The sequence below is a fragment of the Oncorhynchus mykiss genome, chromosome 11, assembly GCF_013265735.2.
Source record: "Oncorhynchus mykiss isolate Arlee chromosome 11, USDA_OmykA_1.1, whole genome shotgun sequence".
NCBI classification, from domain to species: Eukaryota; Metazoa; Chordata; class Actinopteri; order Salmoniformes; family Salmonidae; genus Oncorhynchus; species Oncorhynchus mykiss.
This window is the reverse complement of record NC_048575.1, coordinates 42,393,873-42,420,356: the sequence shown is the minus strand read 5'-3', so window position 1 is coordinate 42,420,356 and position 26,484 is coordinate 42,393,873. Positions and strand designations below refer to the sequence as shown.

Below are 26,484 nucleotides of genomic sequence, written 5' to 3'. Positions count from 1 at the left end.
TCCTTTTTTAATTAGTTACAGTCTGTTCAACCAAGATGGTTATCTCAGCAACAATTGTCACAGTATGTTAAGTGACAGTAACTTAAGTATGACAATTGGGTACTTTTCCCACCACGCCGATGCAGTAAAAGACATCATTTGATTGTGCTTTCCTGTCAATTTTGTAACATGCTATCGACTGACTGGCCTAGCCTATATAGACATTCCGATCAAGAACAGAGCGTTCTTCATTGTCATGGATGTGTTTTTAGCTGTGCTAGTGTACACCTATATCGACACCCTTTTTTTGGACACGATAGCCAAACGTCGGTTTAAATAGCTATTTTGTGGTTGTGCTGTGAATCGAAGTGCAGGCAACACTCAGACCAAAACACAGGCTATGGATAGGTCTAATACAGAAATATCAGCCACCACAATGAATATAGGCAAAATGACACTTTAAGGTTTTATATGGGTCTTGATAACCGGCTACTTCGTCACATTTGCTGTATTTCAATTGAGGACCAGCAATGGAGGGTTTTCTCCTTTTAAAAATGATCTTGACCCAAATGGGATTCCAACTCAAAGCCACCATACCACTCCAGGCTAGCAGTATGACTGCTATTTGACCACACAGCGAGAGTCTTTGACTTGTGCGATGTCTGAATGCAAAGTTAGGTGTTATATAATTCTCCTAGTCTTTTTCAGTGCATGGATGCATGTTAAATGGATGTGCAAAACCCGTGTAATTTTGTCATGTATGCGAAAACCGTAGCCTAGTCAAGGAAGCATCATGCAACAATATATTGGCACACTTCAAGCAGTTGGCTGGTTTAACAATCTGCTTTTCTGGTGGCCAATTTGACCTGTTGAACAAATGCAATTGGATGGGGGCTCTACTTTTTAAGGTCTCTGATGGGTTGATTTGTCAATTTGTTACCGGATAATTGTCTGCTCAGCTGGGGGTCCTCAGCATCGTGGGTAATTTGGCCAGGTTGATCTGTGAGAAAAGCTAGCAGCTAGCCATTTTAGACTAATGGTTTAAGCCATGGTCTAAGCAAAAGTTCACAAGTATGGCCCCTGGGAGTCCTGGGATCCATAAAAAAAACGAACAAACATTAAGCAAGAGATGAGATGAAGCTAGGCCTATATTCTGTATGACTGCCTTTGATTCAACATGTTCGTGTTGCAAAATCATTGCAAAGTGCGGAAAACCACTGTAAACCTCAATCTGTGTGTGTGATTTAATTTAAAACAATGTGTGTTTAGAAGAAGGAAAATGTTTGTAAAGAGTTTAAACTGAGCAACACATAAGTAGTTGCCTCCTTATATGACACATTGTTGAAGAAAAAATGTCATATTAAATCATGCTAATAGATTGAGGTTTATGGTATTTTTTTGCACTTTGCACCATGATTTTGCACCACGAAAAGGCCGCCCTCTGTGTTTTAGCAAGGCTAAGTGCAAAAGTAGATAATATAGATTTTTTTGTGTCCCTCCCCACACCTGGCCCAGACCTGTTGTCCAGGATAGACCTGGACGAACTCATGAAGAAGGACGAACCTCCGCTCAATTTCCCCAAGACGCTTGAAGAGTTTGAGTATGCCTTCAACGAGCGTAAGTCATATCATTTATATTCTGTATGTATGGATTATTCTATCCCAGGTGGAGACCTGGTGTGTTTGGCTCTTAATATTCCCCCAGTGGCCTCTCCCCCTCCTCCTTTCTTTCTCGTGAACTGCTCTCCCTCTCTCTCTCTCTCTCTCTGTCACAGTCTCTCTCTCTGTCACAGTCTCTGCTGACTGTGTGGCTGTACTGTGGCTGAGGACATGTTGTGTACTATACGGCCTGTCAGTAACCTACTCAGCCTTGCGCTCAATCTGACGGAGGATTTGCATAACCTGGCCTAAGAACAGGCCCGGGCTGCCACTTCTGAGGAGCCTGCCTGGGTGTCTTTCTTCACTCTCCTCTCCAAGAATATAATTTCTATTCAAACTAAAGTCCCTCCGGCTCAGCGCTGCCATGACTGTACGGTATTCTTCACTCCAGCAGCAAAGTTAGCCTACGTCTATATAGTGTAAAAATAAATATGACAATGAAATGAATATATAGGAGGCTGTGTACAGTTGATACAGGTATCTTAATTATAAAGATGATGGCTTCATCACAGTAGCCCTCCGGTTTTTCATTACTGGAAATCCAAGGTTACGTACACCTAATTAAGCGCCAAAATCGAGAACGGCATGCTAATTATGCCAGAAAAGGGGAGAAAAGTTGCGGAAACGTAATCCTCTGAGAGGCCGTGTTGTGGAGGCGATGGAGCTGAACTCTCGTATACACACAAGCACGTATGCGCGCACACACACACACACACACACCGTTGTTTAGTAGATCTCTCCTCTCTCCACCGTGAATGTATAATTGATTTCTTCAAGGTACATTTCTGCGGGCGCCTTTTTAACTCCCCCCCCCCCCCCCCCCCCCCCCCCGGTGCACATCTCTTAGGCACAAGCTAGCTATTAGTTCTCCGTGTTGACAAACTGGCTTTTCGGTGCTAAATGTTGTCTAACAGCTAACGATGAAAGCAAAATGTTGTAAGGTCGGGCGAGTAAGCAGTGTAAGATTTATCACACGATAACCGGTTGTAAAGTGGTGCAATTTAGGGAGAGATGAAAATGCTTATGCAATCTTTTATCTTAACGTGATGCTTTTTTTGGGGGGTTGGGGTTTGCCGTCGCGGAATAATTGAGAAAGTATGAGACCCTCCGGCTATTTGGGTTGTGTACTTTTGAGTTTTTCAGCGTTATGCGTTTTGCAGTCGTTAAGAGGTCACAATTAAATTGAACACTGTTTTGTGCTTTATGTTGCCGTGTCAACGGAAGGATAGATGGCCTCATTGTAAACCTCTGTATTTGGAGGCATTAAACCAACGCAGGGATAATTGTTTAGCTTGAAAAAGCTACTAGTCTTGAATTGCTCTCTCCCTCATCACATTATTCTCTGCTTGTTCCTCATTTGGCTGTTATTGTAAAATGATCCTGGGCTATGAAAATAAACACAGGTGTTAAAAAGTTCTCCCCTGTAAACTATGAATTTGTGTTTGTATCCCTAGTTTCCACCCAATGATTCAACCACTTTTGCCCGTAATGTAACTCCTAACACTGCACCCAGTCACTCCCCGCTTGGCTAGGCCTGGTAGAGAGCGGTGGCATTGGAGTTGCCAGGGTCAATGAGAGAATGCTGATTGGCTGCCATTCAAAGCCCAGCCTCAAAGGCAGCGTGGGGAACAGTTGTGGTGTTCTCTCTCTCTCTCCTCCTCACATCTCAGGTGGATGTGGCTACAGAGAAATGTGACGAGGCCAGAACGAGGAGAAAAAAAGGGAGAGAGCGAGAGATAAAGAAGGAATGAGAAGGATAGAGAGTTTACGCCACACCTGCTGTCTGGGCCTGAGCTGCCAGACGTCCCAGAAGGCCATTGGACTCGTGACTGGAAAGAGCGCCCCGTATCCCCGGGCCTTGTACCTGCCAGATATGGGGGGGGGGGGGGGGGGGGGGGGGGCGAAGCCACAAACACTTTTAATTGCGTGGAGGGAGAGAGGCGCAGAAAAGCATGGGGCTCAGTTTGAACGGAAGGTCAAAGCTAGTTTGCTTCTTTTGACAGGGCGGAACTACTTCAGCATGTCCGTACGGGGGTAGAAACCTAACACCAGATTTTTTCCCCTCTCCTACCGCTGCTCCAAGCCTCACACTATCATTAGCTTTCCTGACATAATTAAGCGGCAGTTGGTTTGAACAGCGTTTTAGTTTTCCCTTACTTTCGGGAACCTGAGGAATTGGTCCAGCGTTTTCCTTCCAGACCCTTCGGCCATGCATGTTCCAAACGAAGTTGAACGCTTATAGTTGAGGCCGGTTCCATTTTGAATGGCTACTGGGATTGATTAATTGATAGTCAGCCCATGAATTTGAAACTGCCTGCTATTTTCTCCGAGGATTTTTCAATTTGTAAGTTATGTTCCAATTTGTTTGCTAGATTGACCCCTACCCCGGCACAGAAACACTTGAGATACTGAAATAAGTTTCCCCACTTCTCCCCCCTGGACAGGGTTTCAAACAGTCTCAATGATTGGCCTCGATTAACTTTGTTTCTGTCTGTCCTTCCATCTTTCTCTTTGTCTGTCTGTCTTTCTGTCTATCGCTGTCTATCTTCCTGTCTACCTGTCGGTTTCTGTCTGTACGTCTCTCTGTTTGTCCCTCTGTATGTCTGTACGTCTCTCTGTTTGTCCCTCTGTCGGTCTCTGTCTGTCTGTCTCTCTGTTTGTCCCTCTGTCTGTCTGTCTCTCTGTTTGTCCCTCTGTCTGTCTGTACGTCTCTCTGTTTGTCCCTCTGTCTGTCTGTACGTCTCTCTGTTTGTCCCTCTGTACGTCTCTCTGTTTGTCCCTCTGTCGGTCTCTGTCTGTCTGTCTCTCTGGTTGTCCCTCTGTCTGTATGTCTCTCTGTTTGTCCCTCTGTCTGTCTGTCTCTCTGTTTGTCCCTCTGTCTGTCTGTCTGTACGTCTCTCTGTTTGTCCCTCTGTACGTCTCTCTGTTTGTCCCTCTGTACGTCTCTCTGTTTGTCCCTCTGTCTGTCTGTCTGTACGTCTCTCTGTTTGTCCCTCTGTCGGTTTCTGTCTGTCTGTCTCTCTGTGCCTCTCTCCCTCGGTCTGTCTGCCTATCAGAGGGCAGGTTGAGGCACACCACGACGGGCGAGGCGTATGCGTTCAACGCCCGGGAGGATCTCCACAGGTGGAACCAGAAACGCTACGAGGCCCTGGGAGAGGTAGGTACTGTTGCTGCTCATCCCCAGTCGTCATCCCTCTCTACCTCTGTCTATCGATCATCAGGGCGTACGTCATATTGTCATTTTTTACTTTTGTTTTTACTGAAAAATGTCCGTTTTACTACAGGATAGGAAGTTCATTACAACAAGACGGAAGAGGAAAGCAATGGATCCCTGAATTTGAATAAGTAAATGAGAGAATAGATCCCTGCCATTTTGTATTATTAAGGGCAAAACTTTGATGTTGATTTTGTTGTATCTGTGCTCCCCAGATCGAATAATTCTCATTTGATTCAGAGCGGTATTGAACGCACTGCGCACACACCATGTCACATGACTGTGTGTGTTCTTTTATTTCTCGGAGTTGTCTTCTGTTTGGCTCTGCCTGGCACATCTCTTGAGAGTGATGTGTGTTTGTGGGCACGGTGGTTGGCAGGACGTGGTGGATCCTCCTTGGCAGCAGCGGTGGACGCCCGTCTTTGTGTGTGTGTGTGTGGTGTTTTGAGTGATCAAGCCCTGATTTATAACTGGCTCAGCGTTCTTGCTGTTTACACCTTCACATTCAAAACACCCTTAATCCCACCAGGCCCCGACACTTTCACTGCTCTAGCAGGCGCGTGTGTGTGTGTGTGTGTGTGTGTGTGTGTGTGTATGTATCCTACAGAGTTGGTAAGTATTCTGGTATATGGAGACGCAGCTGCACAGAGCTCATATGTCACACAATGTAGGCCTACATACTGTATATCGCCACACCTGCAATAACGTCTGCTAAAGATGTGTAAGTGACCAATACAATTGTATTTGATATCCGTTGGTCAGGATTACCAGCCTGAAGGCTAGGTTAGCCCCTGACAGACGGACGGGACTGACGCACTGACTGACGTGCGCTGTACCCGTCACACTGTCACACCTCACCCAAAAGTTCCCTTTGCGTTCACTCCATCTCAACCCATGCAATATGCCTGAGCTAATCCCAAACCAATGCTTTTCTTTGGTAAACATTTTGTTTCATTTGCAACCCTGCTATTTTGCTTTTAATTGTTCCCTGCGTCCTTTCAAGTTCAAAGTGAAAGATGGACTCTTTGGTGGGATTACCTGTGTGTTTCTTTTCTAATCCAGGTACGTCCTTTGTGAACTAGCCTTTTGTTGAAGGCTCCCTTTCTCCTGCTGGTATCTCGCCAGCATCTGAAACGCCGGAAGCAAACATTTTGGTCGTGCGGATTGGAGTAGTCCCGAGAACACAGTCATTTATACTTCCTGAACTCAGACATCAGGCGCAGGCCCAGACGTTTAGTTAATTCGTTACGGAGCTAATACGGTGTTGACATTCTGTGGTTTAAAAGTGGCGGCGTCTCGTTCATTGAGAACGTAAAGGCTTTGCCGATGGTGAAGCTAGCGGTGATAACGAGATATTGGAGTAGGGTTACAGAGAGTTGCGTGGCTTTTGATTAGGACTCCTGTGTGTGTGTGAGAGTGATCAGGCCTTGGGTAATTCAAGGTTTAGAGGTGAGCGCAAAAAAATCCGTCAGCTGAGAGCCCTCGTTCACAACAATGGCCGTCCTGAAGCATGCATGCCCTCGATCTTACCAATCGCCTTGGAGTGGGTGCACTACCCAATATGCATTGTGCAGGGGTGGAAAGGGAAGCAAGGAGATGCTATGCCCTTCCATGACTGTCCCTGGGGTTGGGGGTGTATGAGCAAGAGAGCGCCCACCCAACCCGCATGGGTGGGGGCTAGCATCATCTCTCTCTCTCTCTCTTTCTGTCTCTCTCTCCCTCTGTGTCTCTCCCTCACTCTCTCTGTCTCTCTCTGCGTCTCTCTCTGCCTCTCTCTCTCGCTCTCCCTCTCTTCAGTGGCCCTGCCAGTCTTCAGAGCAGAGCTAGCTATGACGGTGCAGTGCTAGGGAGAAATGGCGGCCACATTGTGAGAGGCATCACAGCACCAGATGTCCAATTTGCACTTCAGCCTCGTCTGAATGGGCGGACGATGTCTCGATGGCCGGCATGGAGGAAAGATTCGCAGCTGGGGTTGAATGCAGGGGCATTGCATTGTGGGCCCAGATTTTAATAATTATTCTCATTTTATTTATATATTTTACAGCTAAATGCGAAGATCTTTCCAAGGAGCACAAATCCTTCACTGTACTCTGCAAGAACGGGTTTTTATGATGTCCCAGTTTGTGGTCAATTAGCATATTGAATTGAGTTGTTTGAAAACCTCTACCAGCCTCACGAAGCCAATATTTTAAGGTGCTGTTTGTTGAATAAACTGCTATTGTGTCGATCCCTGTGGGGGTGTGTGTGCACGTGCGTGCGTGCGTGTGTGTGAGCGGCAGAAGCGTCACATCTGTTCTCCCTGTTTGGATAAGACCTTGTACAGCGATTAAAGGCTGTTTGTTCTGGTATCTGTGTGAGTGGCGTGTGTGAAAGCCCTGGTCTTCTCTGCATGTTGTCAGCCAGATTAAACCTAATGCATGAAAAAGCCTCCATCGGCCAGGGAACAGGGGCAAGAGCATCCCCGCTCTGACGTCTCCATTAGTACGACAGGAACCAAGGCAGTATCGCTACGCAGCGCCAGGCTGCGCTGCACACACAGGCACGGCGGGGGACGGTATGCTAGTTATATTCCGATCGTCATTTAGTGCTGATCGTTGTTTCAAAGGAGATGTATTTTATTTGACCGTTGAGTGAACCACAACCTGGTAGTGAACTGAAGCTAGTTGAAGCCCAGCAGAGCGATCCCCTTCCCCTCAGCCTCACCCGTTCTGTCCTGGTGTTGATATTGACTGGAAAACAGAGAGAGATGGAGGCATTAACTTACTGCGTGTGTGTGTGTGGGGGGGGGGGGGGGGCCCTCTGGGGGCTGCGGGGGAAATTGAAACGCCTGCCTCGTGCTCAGTCAGCCGATCCTCGTGTTAATATTTCCCACTATTGTCTTAGCCGAACCCACTACACACACACACACACACACACGAATGAGAGATCATTGTTTGATCTGCATCATTGAACGCTATCTAGTACCCCTTGGAGCTGTGTCTGTCTATTTCAGCAAGTGTGTGTGTGTGCGTGCGTGCATGCATGCACACTTCTGCAGTTCTTCATAAGCTATTGTTCGTGAGTGTGTGTGTGTGTGTTCCAGGATTACCTTTGCGGTTATGTGTGTGTGTGGGTGCGCGTTCTTGCATGCCTGTGTGTGTAGAATCAGGGTGACCTGGGCCCTGTAGGGCTCAGTGAAAGTGTAATTGTTGCTGTAAGTGATAGTTCCCCCTGATAGATGACAAGCATGATGCCAGGCCCAGATGGAGCTGAATTAAGCTGTTAATAAATGAGGATTTTTCTCCCCACCTCCCTGCATCTGTGGGATGACACACACACACACACACACACACACACACACACACACAATATTCTAATGAACCTGGGCCCAGCCAGATGGCTGTATTGTGAAGATCTCTCTCTCTTTGTGTGTTTCGCTCTCTCTCTCCCTCTGCCGTGTGTATCGTTGGCTCAGCCCTTTATACAGTAGAGCCAGTTTTGCGAAGACGAGCTCAAAGCTACTAGTTAACACCAGTGGGTCCTGTGTGTGCTGTACATGCAGTTGAATCGATCGTATGAACAGTACATGCTGATTTAATCCGCAATCTGGTGTCTTATATCGTCACGAGTATGGTCATGTTACCTTTTCAAAGGAGGGTAGAACTGATGTGTACTGATGAAACAGACACCTTCACCCACCCGGCCAGGAAGCGGTAGGCCTCTGCTCTACTGTATACCCGTGAGCGAGATGGGGAAGCAGGGCGTGCGATGGCAACGGCGAGCCCACACACCCCTATCAGTCACGGACGTTTTGTTTTGGAAGTTAAGAGGATCCCTCTAAAGAGGAGCAAAATGGCAGCTGTCTCTCTTGATTTATCGCATCTCATCACTCCTCGAACCCCACGGCGCGGCTGGTAGAGAGGGGGGGAGGGAGGGTAGGTGGGGAAGGGAGGAGAGCCTAAGCACAGGCAGCCACGGCGCCGTACTTTAAAAGTGAATTATCCCTCGGCCGGCTTCTGAGGTAACACCTGAGGTGGTCATTAGACTGCCATTAAGGAGTGCAGCGCGGCACAGTGCGTAGCCTGAGAGGAGGGAGAGAGGGAGAGGAAGTGAGACGAGCCTCCATGCAGACACCCCCCTCCCTCCCTCTCTCCCTCCCTCCCTCTCTCCGGAGAACAAACTTCCCCCAGATACAGGCAGACACAACACAGGGACCTTGTGGGAATTGCTTTGGGAGTGCATCAGCTTTGTTCTTCCATATACCCCACTGATAAAAAGACGAGGCGGGAGGGGGCTGAAGTAAGACAACAATTGACTCTATTTTAAATCTCAGCCTGATGTTAGACAAGCCAACCCTTAAAATAAACACTATTCTTCCTTTTGCTCTCTTCTCCTGTAGCTTTGCTTTACTGCTGCCGTTGTGTTTTTGTTGTTGTTTGGGGATTTTTCTTCATCTTTTTCTATTCTTCCGTAAAGAAGAAGCGTTTCTTTCCCGGGCCCTGTCACTGTAACCATGCCGACCTCTCCTCACTTTCATTATGTAAACAGCTTTGATATCGTCGCCGTGTGCCTCCTCTCTGCATAAGTGGCTTTTAGAGAGAGCTCCGGACCCGCCTGCTCTCGTGTGTGTCTCTCGCTCTTTCTCAGTCTGTCTGTCGTTCTCTCTCTTTTTGGGAAGTGTGGCGGTAGAGCGATACTTAAAGCAGCCAGTTTCAGTCAATAGGGCACTCTCCCATTCCTCAGGTCCACATGGCTAGCCACCACTGGACAGAACAGGGCAGGTCTGCTCCAAAGCCACTTGGGGTCTGTGTTTGGGCTTTTGAGCTACGGTCAGACCCGGGGTAACCCCCCCCCCCCCCCCCCCCATGTCAGTTGTAACTAGGGTTGCAAAGCGAGGGTATTTTACTGGAAACTTTAGAAGTTTACCAGTAAACTACCAGAATGTTGGTTTCTTTCAAGGATTTTATGTAACCCATCACAAGACATCTGGTGGCCCTTTTGGGTACTTCAGATGATCACAGGTGTCTGTAATTATCTCTGTCCCTCTGTGTGGCATCATCACATGTAAAATATATGAAATGATTGAATTGGATGATTTTTAAATTAAAATGAGAAAGGATTAGGGTTAGCTGTAAAGCTGTAAAACATTATCCGAAATATCAACCATCAATTTAGATAATACCATTTCTGTTTAATATCAGGGTTTCAGCATGAAATGTCCTTTATATTTTTGTATACATTATCAGTATGTATTTGTTGTCAATATTCTGGCATCAAACTGTTGGTGGCAGTTGTGAAAAAAGTTAATAGTTGGACAAGCTGCAGAGGTAATAATGCCATTGTTGATTAGATGCTTTTTTCATTAATTAGGCAACATTTTTTATTGAACCATATGGTATAGCTACTATTACTGTGTGGACAATATGGACACAGATAAAATAAATGAATAACATATGTGAATAATTGTTTCAAAAAAAATATCCAAGTATAAATTGCGATAGATTGCCATAGATTTTCTGTTAATTACCAAAATTGCTGAAGATTCTAGAAACTTTGGCAAATTACTGATTGCTTTGTAACCCTCATCCACATCTCTCCCCCCACCTCCCTTGTCCGGGGCAACACTCACCCCCTCCTCTCACACCTTTCCCCCCCACCCCCGTTATCTAGTTGTAACCCTCTTCCCCACCTCTCCCCCCACCTCCCTTGTCTGGGGCAACACTCACCCCCTCCTCTCCCACCTATCCCCTCCTCCTCTCCCCCCAACCCCATGTCCGGTGGATCATCTCCTTATCACCTCGAGAGGTCAGCTGGACCAAGCATGACTGGAGTAATCAGAGCATTACACAATGTGGGAGGTCTGGATTCTACCCCCACCCCCCCCTCTCTCTCTTTCATCCCTCTCTATCTGAGGAAGGCCCTCCCCTGTTTGTTTGAAGAGGGTTTTTCCACCAGGTTAGTTTACAAACAGATCGACTTACCGACACAGTGGTCTTCATTAAGGCCTTAACTTGGGGGGGGGGGGGGCAGTAGAGAGAAGAGGAGAAGGGTAGGAGAGGTGCCTATCGCTCGCCCACTCAGTGGAAAGCGCTTGGTCAAGGCCAGTCACCCACCCACCCCCGCTCCCTCCAATCTCAGCTGTCTACCGCAGTGGGAGCTGGCACCGGCCACACACATGCTCCCTAGGATTACCCCCCCCCCCCCCCCCCCCCCCCCCCCACACACACACACACACACAGACTGATCCCTCCTGTAAACCCTTCCTTCCTCTCTGCTCCTCCTGGTTCCTGGGGCACCGTGGGGTACGTCACCACAGCACTTCCCCTAAAACGAACCACATAGGCCCCCAGAGAAAGGGAGACGGAAGGGTCTGTTGAGAAACGACTGGCCTTGATAATGAGTAGAGGAGACCTTGATGTGGAGGTGGTGACCACTACGCTGCTTTCAGAGACATGTGGAGACACCATCCAACTGATGTCCCAGGTTCAACGGGGTTAGGGGTAGATGCGTCTTCCTCCTCATCTTCCTCGCCACACTTGGCCATGCTGTCATTTTTGCCACTGCGAGTAGTTTAAGTAATACCTAAATTTGACAGTTGGGCTGTTTTTTGGGGGGGGCATCAGCCAAATGTCCCCAATCCCCGTCAGTGTTGAGTGCACCCCCACTATCACAATCAACCTCAGCAGCACCAGCCCCAGACAGACATAGCTCCAGGGAGAGAGAGAGACAGAACCACTTAGCACTCCTCCACTACCTGCAGGGCCAGGCCTTTCATTATAGGACTAATAACACTGTGTTAATGATGTGACAAAGTGCTGTAGCCTATGCCGCTGATCGGCTGCAGAGAGAGATGGCTGAGGCCCACGCGGTGATGGTAGCCATTTTCTTGTAGTAGTGACGTTTCTTGTAGTGTGTGTGTGTGTGTGTGCACTTCTTTGCCTCTGTGTGTGTGTGGTGGTTAACAGCTCCCATCAGCATATGATATTTTGACTCTGTAACCATGTCATCTAAGTTGACCATGTTGCCAGCAGCATACCACCCTGCATCCCTCTGCTGGCTTGCCTCTGAAGCAAAGCAAGATGGGTCCTGGTCGGTCCCTGGATGGGAGACCAGATGCTGCTGGAAGTGGTGTTGGACGGTCTCCAAAACAATATTCCAAATACCCCAGGGCAGTAATAAGGGACGTTGCCCTGTGTCGAGAGCCGTCTTTCAGATGGGACGTTAAACGGGTGTCCGGACTCTCTGTGGTCACTAAAGATCCCATGGCACTTATCGTAAGAGTAGGGGTGTTAACCCCGGTGTCCTGTCTAAATTCCCAAGCTGTCACTCAGACCATCATGGTCACCTAATCATCCCCAGGTTCCAATTGGCTCATTCATCTCCCCTCCTCTCCCCTGTAGCTATTCCCCAGGTCATTGCTGTAAATGAGAATGTGTTCTCAGTCATCTTACCTTGTAAAATAATAAATAAGGGTAAAATAAATTAAAAAGTCCTCTGTGGGGTTTGTTATTTTGGGCTTGTGTGTGGACTCCCTCTCTCGTTCATCCGGGCCTGGAGTGATACTGATCTCAGAGCTGTGCTTCCTCATCTGACTCCAATCAGCAAGCCCCTGTATCCTGACCCTGGGCCTGTCTGTCAACCTGAACAAAGACCTCTGTGTACCGGCGGACGGACACACGCGAAACAGCACATCTACACTAATGCTTCATGCACGCGCTGCCTACATAGGCGTGCACACACACACACACACACACACACACACACACACACACACGCTCTCAGTCCACTTCCCCCACCTCCCCATTCCTTCTCTTTTTCCACATCAGATGGTTTTCAGGCCACCTGAGGCACTGAACAAATAATGTAGCACAAATGAAATTTCCTGCTTGGGTTATTGATGCCATTAAAAACTTGCATATTGAGCCTCGCAATCATTTTAGTCTTCATCGGGGAGCCTGACATTTAGTGAATTAGCTGATGTTAGCCACAGCTATATCTCTTAGCGTTCGGAGCGTTCCTCATCTAGCGGGTCAAATGGTCAAATCTGTCATCTCATTTGGCCTGTCCGCCAGGCCTGCGATTGGCTAATCCCTCCTAATCGTATCTCACGGCATCATTTGTCCATAATGTGTTTCTTTAGACACATAATCAGGTCAGCGATGACTTTCTTTAGGCTTTAAAAGAGCATGTGGTTATAATGATTGGTTTTAGCCTTTTCCCTCTGACTTTGCTTCGAGGAGACTGTGGTTTTTGAATGCTGAACTTCTAGCTATTGGTTTAACTCTGTGCAATGTTGGATCCTGTGACCGTACCAAACGACTATCTAGTAGTTTTGGCGTATGGGTGTACTATGTTGTATTCTACTGATGTAAATAGGTTGAAGTACCTAGGCAACAGTGTGACAGTGGTCACTCCAAGTGTGTGTCTCAGGGCTCAGACCTGACACGCTCTGCCTCCACGGTGCCCCATCTTTCCCTCCCAGCCCCTTGGTCTCCTGTGTGTCTCAGGGCTCAGACCTGACACGCTCTGCCTCCACGGCGCCCCATCTCTCCCTCCCAGCCCCTTGGTCTCCTGTGTGTCTCAGGGCTCAGACCTGACACGCTCTGCCTCCACGGCGCCCCATCTCTCCCTCCCAGCCCCTTGGTCTCCTGTGTGTCTCAGGGCTCAGACCTGACACGCTCTGCCTCCACGGCGCCCCATCTCTCCCTCCCAGCCCCTTGGTCTCCTGCGCGGCTCCAGGGAGTCCGGCTAAAGCGAACACAAACACAGAGGACAGGGAGGGACCTGACTCTGACCTGTCCAGCTGTCCCTGTGGTCACAGCAGACGTCCCCCAGGCGCCACAGACCTCACCAACACAATGCCACACCACACGCCCCCTGTCCTCGCCCACCCGGCTTGGGCCACTCGACCACATCGCTGCACCTCCATGCCAGGCTGGGCACGTCTGATAAACACCCCCAGTAATACCCCACAAACCCCCACAGCTGAGACATCATCATCATCATCCGCTACAAACACGCCAAAACACGACCGGCAGAAAGTTTTTTTCCTCTCCCCCTCCCTCATCCCTCTCTCAAACGCTTCCAAACCAAACGACGCCACAAAAGCCCTTGTGTTTTCAGCTGCCCGAGGAGTCTGGACGGGAGGGAGAGAGAGAAAGGGGAGGAGACGGGGTTAAAAAATAAAGAAAGTTGTTGATGTCATTGAACCATGAAACCGTTGTCCTGGGTTTGAAATTGCACTGTATACAAGTTCCTCGGTGCTGTGGCTGGGAGGATAAACATGTCTTGCATCAGCTCGGTGCTTGTGTCACAGATTTCCTCCTTTGGCTTCCATTCCCTCTATACCGGGACTGCTCTGAGCTCCAAGATCACGGCTCGTCCAACTCCGAACACACTAAAAACGGCACTTTTACTGAAACGTTGATTAATGTGCACTGTCCCTGCAAAAAAAAAAAAAAAAAAAACTAAAACTTTCAATTAGCTCACACATACAGCACTGCCTGTCTGTCTAGGGGCCAAATACACTGACTACACTACACTACACTGTGTACACGAACCAAGTAAAAGTACATGATTCCTCACTCAAGCTGCATGCTGTTCTTAATGTGTTGTTGTACATGGATTTGGAAGTGACATCAACATGAGGTGTGTATCGCAAACTGTGCCGTTGTTGTGTTCGTTGCGAATAAAGATGATTATTTTTATTTTTTTCAGATTATCACTCGTTATGTTTACCAACTGCTGGAGACAAAGTGCAACCTGACAAAGGAAATCGTGCCGGTAAGTATTTGCGAGTGAACAAAAAAAACCCTGAGGCGTTCAGGCCTTTAAAGATTATAGGGGATATTAAACGTGAAAGTTGACGTAAATGCGTCGGCTTCCGAGAATGATTAGGATGTTGAGTGTCCCGCGGAAAACTAGGATCGGATGAGAAGGAAATACGCCTTTTGATTTCTCTCTCTTTGTCCAAAAGTGTCTCCTCAACAAACAAACTGTATTTGTGACACGTCGTCTCCCGAGTCAGGAAAAGCTGTTGCTTAATCTGTTTTGCATTCAAATGCTCTCAAAAGGGACTTGATTCCCTGTTACTGGACCATTCTAGCATTCTAGCTCTCTGCTCATCCCAGCATTCAACACAGGCTTGACAACCCCCCCCCCCCGTTGCTCTTCGTTTCTGAGGAAGATTGGTCCTTAGCATTTCTCTCTCCCCGCTCATAGTGAATGTTTATGACCTCTGTTGTTCTGGCGCAGGGAGGAGCCGTTAACGGCGCTAACAACCTATAAATCACGGCGCTAACCCAGTTTTTTTATTACACCTGTACACTTTTACACTCTGCCTGCCCTGTTTATCTCATTATTCCGCCGGAATATCACACTGTTCCGTGGGTGTGTGGTAGTGGTGGGTCCGTCCACCTGCCTCGAGTTGAACTTGTGACCACAGATTTTAAGCAGATTAACCAGGGCCAAGTATAGAAGGAAGGAACAAGAGAAAGAAAGAGAAGAAAGGCTGAGATTTCTCCCCCTCCCCTTTTTCTTTGTCTGCTTGGATTAAGTTCCTGCAGCTGCCACCCATGGTTTTTATGGACAGTGCGTGTCTCCTCAGAGATTCCTCTCGGCACGCTGGGGACCTCGTCCATCCAAGGGCAGTTGAGGACACACGCACTGGACTTATTCGTTACTACGGAGGATGTCAGACCCTCCGTCCCACCCACCCTTCCTTCCAAAAACATGCTAGCAGGGCCTTCCCAAGAACTGTACTTCAGAAAATGAATTTGATGACATATTTGTTCAAATTGCAGCACTAATGAAAGGATGATACTGTGTCATGTGACCAGGTGGATGCCACAGCGGAGGAGCCCAGGAGCTTCATCTACCTGAGTGCTGATGCCATGTCCAACCCTGCCAAGCTGCTGGTGCTCATCCAGGGTTGCGGGGTGGTCCGGGCCGGCCAGTGGGCACGACGCCTCATCATCAACCAAGACCTTGACTCAGGAACACAGATCCCCTTCATCACCCGCGCCCAGGAGGTAGGGGCGCCGCCCACCCGGGTGACACTGTGGGGGGCGGGGGGGGGGGGTTAACCTGCCAGGGGTACAGAGGTGTTAGGTTGGTAGGGGTGGATGGGGTAACCATGGGGTGGGCTCTGCAGATTGTGTTTAGGTATGGGTCTTGTTTGTCTTCGTCAATGGCAGACCTGGGTGTGGCCTTGTGACCTATGGTAGCCTGGTTGGTTAGGGCTGTAGCTTGGCCGGGGCTTTTTAAATGAGTCTAGGCTGCAGTGTGTGTGTGTGTAAGGGACATTGAACATGTGTTTCTGTGGTGTATATATTTCTTGGTTTCAGTTTGATTTGTGTTAAGTACTTTGTCAATTTATAAACGGGTTATTGTGAGAGTATGCAGCCCCCCCATCTCTTTCTCTTTGTATTCCCCTGTGTGGCGCTGCAGTTCAGTGTTATAGGCTGTGATCTCTCTCTCTCTCTCTGTCTCTGTATGTCTGTCTGTCTGTCTGTCTGTGTGGAGTCTTAGCTGCAGGTCAGCCCTCAGGTCTGCAGCAGCTTCACATCACCGTGCTCCCTGATCAGCTTGGCTCCCCCCTCAACACGGCACACACAAACACACTCTATTTCTCTCTCTGCATCTCTTTCTCTCTCTCTCTCCCTCTTTCTACCTCTCTGCGTCTCGCTCTCACACCCCCTCTTTCTCGAAGACCCTTGGAAGGCATTCTGGGCCGTGCCCTCCTTCACGAGCATATACCCTAGAGATACCCAAGGTTTGGGTTGGGGGGTGGAAGCAGTATGTTGTTACTTACTAATAATGGTAGTGATGTGAGGTAGTGAAGAAAGGCCTTTAGGAGTCAACGAGGCCTAAGGGACTGGGGAAGGTTTGAGACCACCTCGAGTCTCTCCTTTCACTTCCTTCTCTGAGAGGTATTCTATTGTTTTGTTCGGGCTCTCTCCAATGAAAACCCCTATTTTAGGGCAGCCACATTCCTCCACACACTTTCATCCATAATGTGTAAACACAGGTGAAGTTTTAGCGCGAGCCGTGATGCCGATGCTGTGTGAAGTGTAATTTAGATTCTCATTTCTTCTCCCCGTGCCCTTGTGTACCGCAGGACTGCGTCAGCGTGCCCGGAAGCCCCGGCTCTCCACACTCTTATTTCCCCCCTCATCACAGTGCTCATTTGTCAACCTGGCCTAAGCTACCTGCCTAATTTAATCGTCCCACCGTTCAAATTGACTTAGGGGAGATCCCTGCTTTCTCCCTCTCTCCCGCCTTCTAAATGTCATAAAGACTTGCGCAGACGACCAGGTTTATTTGCCAGCGCGACTGGAGCAGACGTGTGTGTTACAGTACGACTGGTTATTATTACATTTGCCCGGAGAGTTGCGTTCCTCAGACGCAAAGTGACAGGCGAGATATAGAGACCGCTGTGAGTGTAGCCCGTGTCCATTCATCATGATAAAACAAGGAGCCGTAATCCTTACGCCTTTGACACATGGTCATCATGGCATTTACAGGAAGTCCTTCCACTCTGGCTTTACACTGGGATGGAGCTGGATACCTATTAGCCACGGCTGTTGGCGCTTCCTAGTGAAATTCCCCCCTAGGTACAGATCTAGGATCAGTTCCTCCTCTCCCAATCACAACCTTAACCATTAGTAGGGAAAATGACCCAAGGTGAGGCCTCTGAGATTGCAAAGGTGTTAGGAGGGAAGCCAGGAGTTATGACCAGGCCAGGGAAAAACTCTGGTTACGTGGTTAGGAAAAGCGGAGGCGAGGCAGACCGACAGTTCCCTCTCTGACGACCCGAGTGGTAGCTCTAGCCCGGCTCTACGAGGAGACGTTTATCTCCGCCTCTCATCTCAGGTGCGCTGATTAACACATGGCCGACCAGGAGATCAAGTGGAACCTCCCGCTGCAGATTCATCATGTCCTCCACTCTTCTCTCATTTTCTCCCCTTTCCTGTCCGGAAGACTCCTCTCTTGGAGAGCTGTACAGCCACAGAGAGCTGTCGTGTCCAGGATATTGAACGGCGGAGTGTGTACTGTCTGAGGAGGCTAAAGTGTAGGCGGGACTGATATAGGTGCTCCCTCTCCTTATGTGGTAACCATTCCAGAATGGTGCTCTGCTATAATAAACTGTTATACTGTTTTCTAACAAAGGCCATTCCGGCAGGATACAATTCATTCTCCCCCCCCAGTGTGTTCTAATGGAGACAATGAGAGCCGTTTAGTCATACAACACACACACATATATACACACACACACGGATGCACCCACGCATGAGCAGCCATATCGCCGGGCAGAGGGGGGAATTCACACCATGTATATGTCAGCGGTAGAAAACCCCCACTTTTCATTCCTCTCCGTCCTCCTTTGAAGCCACACTTAGCCCCGGCCTCCTGTCCAATGGGATCAGTTCTGGCAAAGCTGTGGATTGTGGGAAAAGGAGTTTGCGCTGGTTAATCAGACCCCAGACGCCCCCCCCCTCCCCTTGACCGGGCATGTGCCTCTCCCCCATCAGGGGTGAATCTGAGGGCAACCTTCCCTGGCTCTCACCATCAGATCTGCCTTACTCAAAACACACTTATTTCTGGGACGCCAACCTTTAGGCTATATCAGTAGCCACAGTGAAAACGACTAGCCCTAGCGTCCACTATGGATAACAAGTATGCTGTACCTACATCTATGACAAGCTATCACACTGTCGCCAAGACTATGACAATTAAATAAGCAATGCCTGAGTGTGTGGTTTCAAAACAATCGACGCCTAGTTATGACAGCTATACCAGCTATATATGACGGCTATACCAGCTATATATGACAGCTATACCTTGCCGTTTATGACTACTAAGATATTGTATGTGTGAGTACACTATGCTACACACACACACACACACACACACACACACACACACAGGCGCATGTATCCATACACACACACAGAGACACATGTATCCATACAAACACACACACACACAGAACATGCACGAACACACACACACACACTCCACCACTCACACCACTCTCCCTCACACTCGGCACAGTTGTTGCGGATGGTGTGGAAATGGCGCTATTCCCAGAGCCTGGCTGTAAAGTGACAGGCGAGGGGAGCCCACTCCAGCGCGGGCCCCAGTGGCAGCACAGGCAGAGTCGGGAGGCAGGAGAGGAGAAGAGGGGTGGAGGGAGGCAGCCGGGCTGACAGCTCCACTGCAGGGAGAGGCCCTCTTAATGACAGCTTATTCCTTCATGATTTCAATTCTTGACAGTGGACAGGTCTGCTTGTTGCGTCATGGCAGCTGTATCATTACCTTCTGGCCCTGTCAAGGCTGTATTTTGAGAGAGAAAGAGCAAGAGGGAGAGCAAGGGAAAGGAAGGAAGGTAGAAAAGAGGACAACCGACCAGTGGTAAGAGAAAGGGAAAGGGGAAAGAAAGAATAGAGGAAGAGAGAAGAGGATGTGGGCAGGATGTTTAGCAGTGCTGGGTTTTAGTAGTCACCTGGGATTGTGAGTGGATTGGTGCAGTACACAAACACTGTCATTCATGGTTGAAGGGGAGCGATAGGAAATGCTGTCACATACTGTCTGCAATATTCAGGATAACACGCAACTAGGCAAACACACGCCCACATGTACACACAAACTAGGCTTTGGCGGTATCCAGATTGCCATACCTTCATACGAACCTTGTGTCATCCTAGGGTATTCGGTAATACCTGCACTGAACACAAGGGCCGCAATTTCAAACCCCACTGAGCATCTGTAATCTGAAGGTTAGCAATGCTAACAAGTACATGTTAAATCCCATAGGGAATGCTAGCTAAATGCTAATGAGCGCATAGCGAACATTTTATACAGTGTCTGATAGAAACTTTTTGCAGGACCGACATTCCGGCTCGCAAAGTTACACAAGTAACTCAAAACTGCTACTCCCAGTTACACGCACAAAACAAATATAAGACCGCAAGGCTCTTGATCCAGGAGATTTTGATTTTGCAAGAAGCTAAACCAAATTGCAGAGCATTTGGAACATTTTAGACCGTTAACTTAATAATAGTTAGAAGATATCTAGCTGGCAAACAATTAGTTGTGAATTCCATACTGTAACTAAACCACCTGGTGGGTGCTGCACAACGGTGACTGACTCTCCCTCGTCATTGTGTGCTTGTAAACACACACCATGTGACGGGACTACCTGTAAGCTTCGTAATGAAAAAGAATATGACGGATGAAATGAAGAACGCGATCTGCTTTATCTCCTAAAATCATCCCAGGATACAGTTGAAGTCGGAAGTTTATGTACGCCTTAGCCAAATACATTTAAACTCAGTTTTTCACAATTCCTGACATTTAATCCTCGTAAAAATGCCCTGTTTTAGGTCAGTTAGGGTCACCACTTTATTTTAAGAATGTGAAATGTCAGAATAGTGGGAAGAGGGAATGATTTATTTCAGCTTTTATTTCCTTCATCACATTCCCAGTGGGTCAGAAGTTTACATACACTCAATTAGAATTTGGTAGCATAGCCATTAAAATTGTTTAACTTGGGTCTAGTGTTTCGCGTAGCTGGGTGAATTTTGGCCCATTCCTCCTGACAGAGCTGGTGTAACTGAGTCAGGTTTGTAGGCCCCCTTGTTCGCATGCGCTTTTTCAGTTCTGCCCACAAATGTTCTATAGGATTGAGGTTAGGGCTTTGTGATGGCCACTCCAATACCTTGACTTTGTTGTGCTTAAGCCATTTTTCCACAACTGACTGATGTCTTGAGATGTTGCTTCAATATATCCACACACTTTTCCATCCTCATTACGCCGTCTATTTTGTGAAGTGAACCAGTCGCTCCTGCAGCAAAGCACCCCCACAATATGATGCTGCCACCCCCGTGCTCCACGGTTGGGATGGTGTTCTTCGGTTTGCAAGCCTCCCCCTTTTTCCTCCAAAAATAACTATGGTCATTATGGCCAAACAGTTGTATTTTTGTTTCATCAGACCAGAGGACATTTCTCCAAAAAAGTACAATCTTTGTCCCCATGTGCAGTGGCAAACCGTAGTCTGGCTTTTTTCTGACAGTTTTTGAGCAGTGGCTTCTTCCTTGCTGAGCAGCCTTTCAGGTTATGTCGATATAGGACTCGTTTTACTGTGAATATAGATACTTTTGTACCTGTTTCCTCCAGCATTAAACAAGGTCCTTTGCTGTTGTTCTGGGATTGATTTGCACTTTTCGTACCAAAGTACGTTCATCTCTAGGAGACGGAATGCATCTCCTTCCTGAGCGGTATGATGGCTGCGTGGTCCCATGGTGTTTATACCTGCGTACTATTGTTAGTACAGCTGAACGTGGTACCTTCAGGCATTTGGAAATTGCTCCCAAGGATGAACCAGACTTGGCTGATTTCTTTTGATTTTCCTGTGATGTCAAGCAAAGAGGCACTGAGTTTGAAGGTAGGCCTTGAAATACATCCACAGGTACACCTCCAATTGACTCAAATGGTGTCAATTAGCCTATCAGAAGCTTCTAAAGCCATGACATCATTTTCTGGAATTTAGCGCTTTTGAAAGGCACAGTCAACTTAGTGTATGTAAACTTCTGACCCACTGGAATTGTGATACAGTGAATTCTAAATGAAATAATCTGTCTGTAAACAATTGTTGGAAAAATTACTTGTGTCATGCACAAAGTAAATGTCCTAACCAACTTGCCAAAACTATAGTGAGTTAACAAGAAATTTGCGGAGTGGTTGAAAAACAAGTTTTAATAACTCCAACCTAAGTGTATGTAAACATCAGTCTTCAACTGTATATGCTGTATACCGCCCAAGCCTAACACACACACACACACACACACACACAGACACACACACACACTCACACACACACACACTCACACACACTCACACACACACACCACTCTTTAAGCTTGCTAGTAGGCTACCTAGGTCTGTGGTATGGATGGAGGGATTGTGGGTAGGACAACTAGCTCTCACAGTCTCGCGTCAGCATTAGACATTCATCCACGTTCCAAATGGCAAAGTGTGTAAGTTTAGGCATTAACTCAAAATCTGGTTAAGGTTAGGGTTCAGATTTGGGATACGCTCAAAACAAAAGAACAAAACAAAAGATCTCAAAAACAACCTATCAATGGATTACCAATTTGAAGGTGACAGTGCTCACCGTTGCCCCTAGTGGCCAGGAGTGAGGGAAAAAGAGCATTTGACAGCAGCAATACATATGGGAACTCTGCTGCAGCCTCAACCATGCACCTCTTTTTCTTACTTTTTTAATCCCCACACATTCTCTCTCCCAATCCATATTTTTAACATATCAGTTTTTTTTCTGATTGGTTTTGAATGTATCTTTGACCCCTACCTCTAACCCCCCTTTCTCCCTGCAGTGCACCCCCCACACCCAACAACCTCCTTAAGTCAACTCCTCACTCCTGCTCCACACACGCACGCAGAGTAAGAAAGGAAAAAGCCTTAAAATCCCCCCCCCCCCCCCCCGAAAAAAAACAAGCAACTGCATTTCATTGAAAATAAAGTATTTAATAAAAAACAGGATCTATACACCCTCCTCCCACCCCGCCCCCTCCTTGCTCTTTCTAGTCAGTTAGGCTCGGCACTGGAGACTTGCTGGAAAGAAAGAGGGGGTGTGGTGTTTTCAAAAGTGTGTCAAAAGCCTTGGGGTTTGTATCTGCCCAGAATTTCAATGGGAGGCTGAAAGGGGGCAGGGAAGCGGGCTGAACTCAAACACAGGAATCTTGTTTCATTTCTGTCATGTTGCTCTTTTTTTGTGTGTGTTTTTTTGCTGGATTGATGTCTTTTTCCAAATTTGCTTCTCGACTTCGTCGCTTTGTGATACTGTATACCAGCAGCTCGCTCTCACTCTCTCCTTCTACTCTCCCTCCTCCCCGTTTTCTCCTCAATTCCCCTCATTTTACCCCCTAGCCCTGAGCTCTCCTGTGTGTGTGTGTGTGTGTGTGTGTGTGTGTGTGTGTGTTCTCTGACTGCTCTCTGCATTAAATAGCAGTGTATGTTGCTTGTGTGTAAATCTTAGGGCGTTTTTCCTCTCATCTGGTGATCATGGTGGAAGCTGGCCTTTGGGGGTTAGGTTATGATGTGTGTATGCATGTACAAGAAGGGCATGTGTGTGGTGTGTGTGTGTGTTTAGGGGTCGGGTTATCGAGGCTCTCTGGGGTTCCGGCAGGGTAGCATCGAAGGAGTGTACTGTGCCCTGCGTGAAGGGGTCAGAGGATGGGCTGGTCTGAGCTGGCCTTGTAATTGAGGCCCTGCATGGGACCCATATCTCCAGGTGGAATGTGCAGCGTTTCCTGCAGTAAAAATCAATGCACTTGACGCCATCAAAGGCAGCAGAGGCTGAGACTTGCTCTGGGGTTAAACCTCTTTTAAATAGCCTCCCGCGGGACAGCAGCTGTCAATAAAACCCAATTATTACCAGCCCAGACCCGGGAAGAGCTCGCCTGCACAGGCCAAATTAAAAATTGATCAGAAGGGGAGAAAACATTATTTTTGTGGTCGTATTCCCTATCTTAACAGTGCTGCGGTGAATCTCTCATCACAGGGTCCCCCCCCACCACTCTCCTGCTTCTTTATGAACAATGGAACACCATGCTCAGTGTGTATTTGCATATTAAACGTGTGTTTGGAGTTTATATTTTTTTCTTCTTCCCGGATTAGATTGCTGCGTGTGTGTGAGTGCGTGTCTGTCTGCGTGTGTGTGTGTGTGTGCGTGCGTGTCTGTCTGCGTGTGTCTGTGTGTGCGTGTCTGTCTGCGCGTGTGTGTGTGTGTGTGTGTGCGTGCGTGTCTGTCTGCGTGTGTGTGTGTGCGTGTCTGTCTGCGTGTGTGTGTGTGTGTGTGTGCGTGAGTGCGTGCGTGTGTGTGTGTGTACGTGTGTGCGTGCGTGTCTGTCTGTGTGTGTGAGTGCGTGTGTGTGCGTGCGTGCGTGTCTGTCTGCGTGTGTGTGCGTGCATGTCTGTCTGCGTGTGTGTGTCTGCGTGTGTGTGCGTGCATGTCTGTCTGCGTGTGTGTGTGTGAGTGCGTGTCTGTCTACGTGTGTGTGAGAGTGCGTGTCTGTCTGCGTGCGTGCGTGTGTGTGTGTGTGTGTGAGTGCGTGTCTGTCTACGAGTGTGTGTCTGTCTGCGTGCGTGCGTGTGTGTGTGTGTGTGTGAGTGCGTGTCTGTCTGCGTGTGTCTGTCTGTCTGTCTGCGTGTGTCTGTCTGTGTGTGTGTCTCTGTATTGATTATGGTCTCGTTTTGTCTTACTTTTCTGGAACCATTTATTTGTCAGTCAGAAAAAGACAGAGGAAAAAGCAGCACTTCCTCGTGCTTCCTGCCCCTTTAGGGAAACATACAGAATAGGATTTCTGAAGACACGGACAAGGAATAAGAATAAACACAGTGCTGACACACAGATGTAGGCGAAACACACACACACACACACAGTGCTAGAAAACGATGAGCGGCTCACGCTGCTAGAATCAGAAAGAAGAGAGCTGCAGGATGGATAGAAGAAAAAAGAAACGGTGGAGAAATCAACTTTGATCTGAGTGGTGAAACATTATTCACAAATATGCATTTATTAGCCCCAGTGTTGATAATTGCTTTTTTTTTGTTGTCCAAATTAACAAATGATATCATCAAGGCAGCAGTGTGTGAGGTGGGTAGTAGGTCGTTTGCAGCTGCGGGGCAGTGTGTGTGTAGCGTGTGAGTGTGTGTGTGTCCCGCTGGGACGGTCTTGTTTAGACTCTCTTCCAGAGCGCCAGAGGCAGTGTGCGTGTGTGTGTGTGTGTGTGTGTGTGTGTGTGTGTGTGTGTGTGTGTGTGTGTGTGTGTGTGTGGTGGATTCCTGCTCACTGTCTTCCTGGGAGCACTCCACTGAGGCCAGGCACAGAGAACACACACACCACTAAAACAGCTATCGACCCCTCCTCCTTTCCTCTGCTTGTTAATGTTACATGGGGTTTCACGCGGCGTTGGGCTTGCCGGGTTGAGAAGACAAGGTGCCGGAGCTGGACAGAGGAAGTTGAGTTTGGGGAGGAGGCGAAGGGAGGGGAGCGGACATCCGGTCAGCCACCAAGGAAATCCAGAGGTCAAGTTTGATTCCAGGCGTGTGCAGCGTCCACACGTGCTCCCGGTTCGCGCTGGTCGAGGGTTTGATCAAAGAGAGAGATCTTATTGCTTAAATAGGGGGTTAACGGGTTTGCAGCAACGACACAGAGGTTACACAAAAACACCACGTAACATCGCGGTGAACAGTTTTAGCCCTCCCTCTGTGGAGAAAGATCTGGCTGCCGGCATGAGGCCAGGCCGTTCGCAAGGGCTTCATAAGGGCGTCATTAGGCCTTCATTAGGTGCTCATAGGACAGCCATGTTTGACATGTAATCTGATTCAGATAGGGCGAACTGCCTCCCCAATGAGAGTTGACTCTGTCCTTGAAACAGGCTTACTGTACACACACACAGAGATGCAGGCTAGAATGGAAATTTACACTGTCATGTACATTATATTGAGCAGTTCAACGGAAATATGATCTGTGCTGTGTCGAAGGTTTGTGTGTGTGTGTGCGCGTGCCTCCCTGCGTGCGTGTGTGTACTGGGCTTTGGGGCCGGTGTCACCTGGCCAAGACCCCTCAAGAGCCCCAGAGTCTTGACAGCGCATCTGCCTGCATCTCAGCCCTGTCACTCTACCTCGCGCTCTTTCCCTCTCTTCCTCCTTTTGCCTCTCCCTCCACTCTCTTCTCCCTTTCATCCTGCCATTGTGAACCATCCTGCTACACACACACACACACACACACACACACACACACACACACACACACACACACACACACACACAGGGTGTCAGCGATCAACTAGGTTAATTATAGTGACACACTGACACCTCTCCTTTCTCTGTTTCCCCTACCTCCCACGACCAGGTGCTCTGTGTGTGTGTGTGTGTGTGTGTGTGCCGTATGGGCATAAGTTAGGCCCTATCTTTGATGTATTTATGTGGGCAGGCTTTTCTCTGGAAGGGTGTGTGATTGTGTACGTGCTCATCTACCGTAGGCACGTTTTTTGTCCGTGTGTGTAACTATAGGGCGAGAGTGTTCACCCCGAAGGCCCGGTTGGGATCCGAGTTTGTGTTTGTGTCTGCGCGTGTATGTGTGTTCATGCGTTCCTCCAAAGGTCAGTTGGGTTTATGGTTGGTCACAGGCTGAGGGTTTTCTGTGTCAGGGCTTGTAGATAAGGCTTCTCTCTCTCTCTCTCTCTCTCTGTATATCTCTCTCTGTCTCTCCCCCTCAGTATCTCTCTCTCTCTGTATCTCTCTGTATCTCTCTCTCTCTCTCTCTCAGTATCTCTCTCTCTCTCTCAGTATCTCTCTCTCTCTCTCTGTATCTCTCTCTGTATCTCTCTCTCTCTCTGTATCTCTCTCTCTCTCTCTCTCTGTATCTCTCTCTCTGTATCTCTCTCTCTCTTTGTATCTCTCTCTCTCTTTGTATCTCTCTCTCTCTTTGTATCTCTCTCTCTTTGTATCTCTCTCTCTCTGTATCTCTCTCTCTCTGTATCTCTCTCTCTCTGTATCTCTCTCTCTCTCTCTCTCTCTGTATTTCTCTGTGTATCATTCTTTCTCTCTCTCTCTCTCTCTCTCTCT

The 26,484-nt window shown here is 48.1% G+C and overlaps 1 protein-coding gene across 8 annotated transcripts in view; it reads left to right on the top strand.

Annotated features, from left to right (window-relative positions):
- The window catches only part of LOC110535712 (family with sequence similarity 172 member A), a 245,931-nt gene that overhangs the window by 4,959 nt on the left and 214,488 nt on the right, over window positions 1-26,484 (top strand). For all 8 annotated transcript variants that reach the window (XM_036935495.1, XM_021620906.2, XM_021620902.2 and 5 more), the window contains exons 3-6: window positions 1,495-1,596; window positions 4,694-4,794; window positions 14,548-14,613; window positions 15,669-15,860. In XM_036935495.1, coding sequence (XP_036791390.1) covers window positions 1,495-1,596; window positions 4,694-4,794; window positions 14,548-14,613; window positions 15,669-15,860 — 461 coding nt within the window. The remainder of the gene's footprint in view (window positions 1-1,494; window positions 1,597-4,693; window positions 4,795-14,547; window positions 14,614-15,668; window positions 15,861-26,484) is intronic.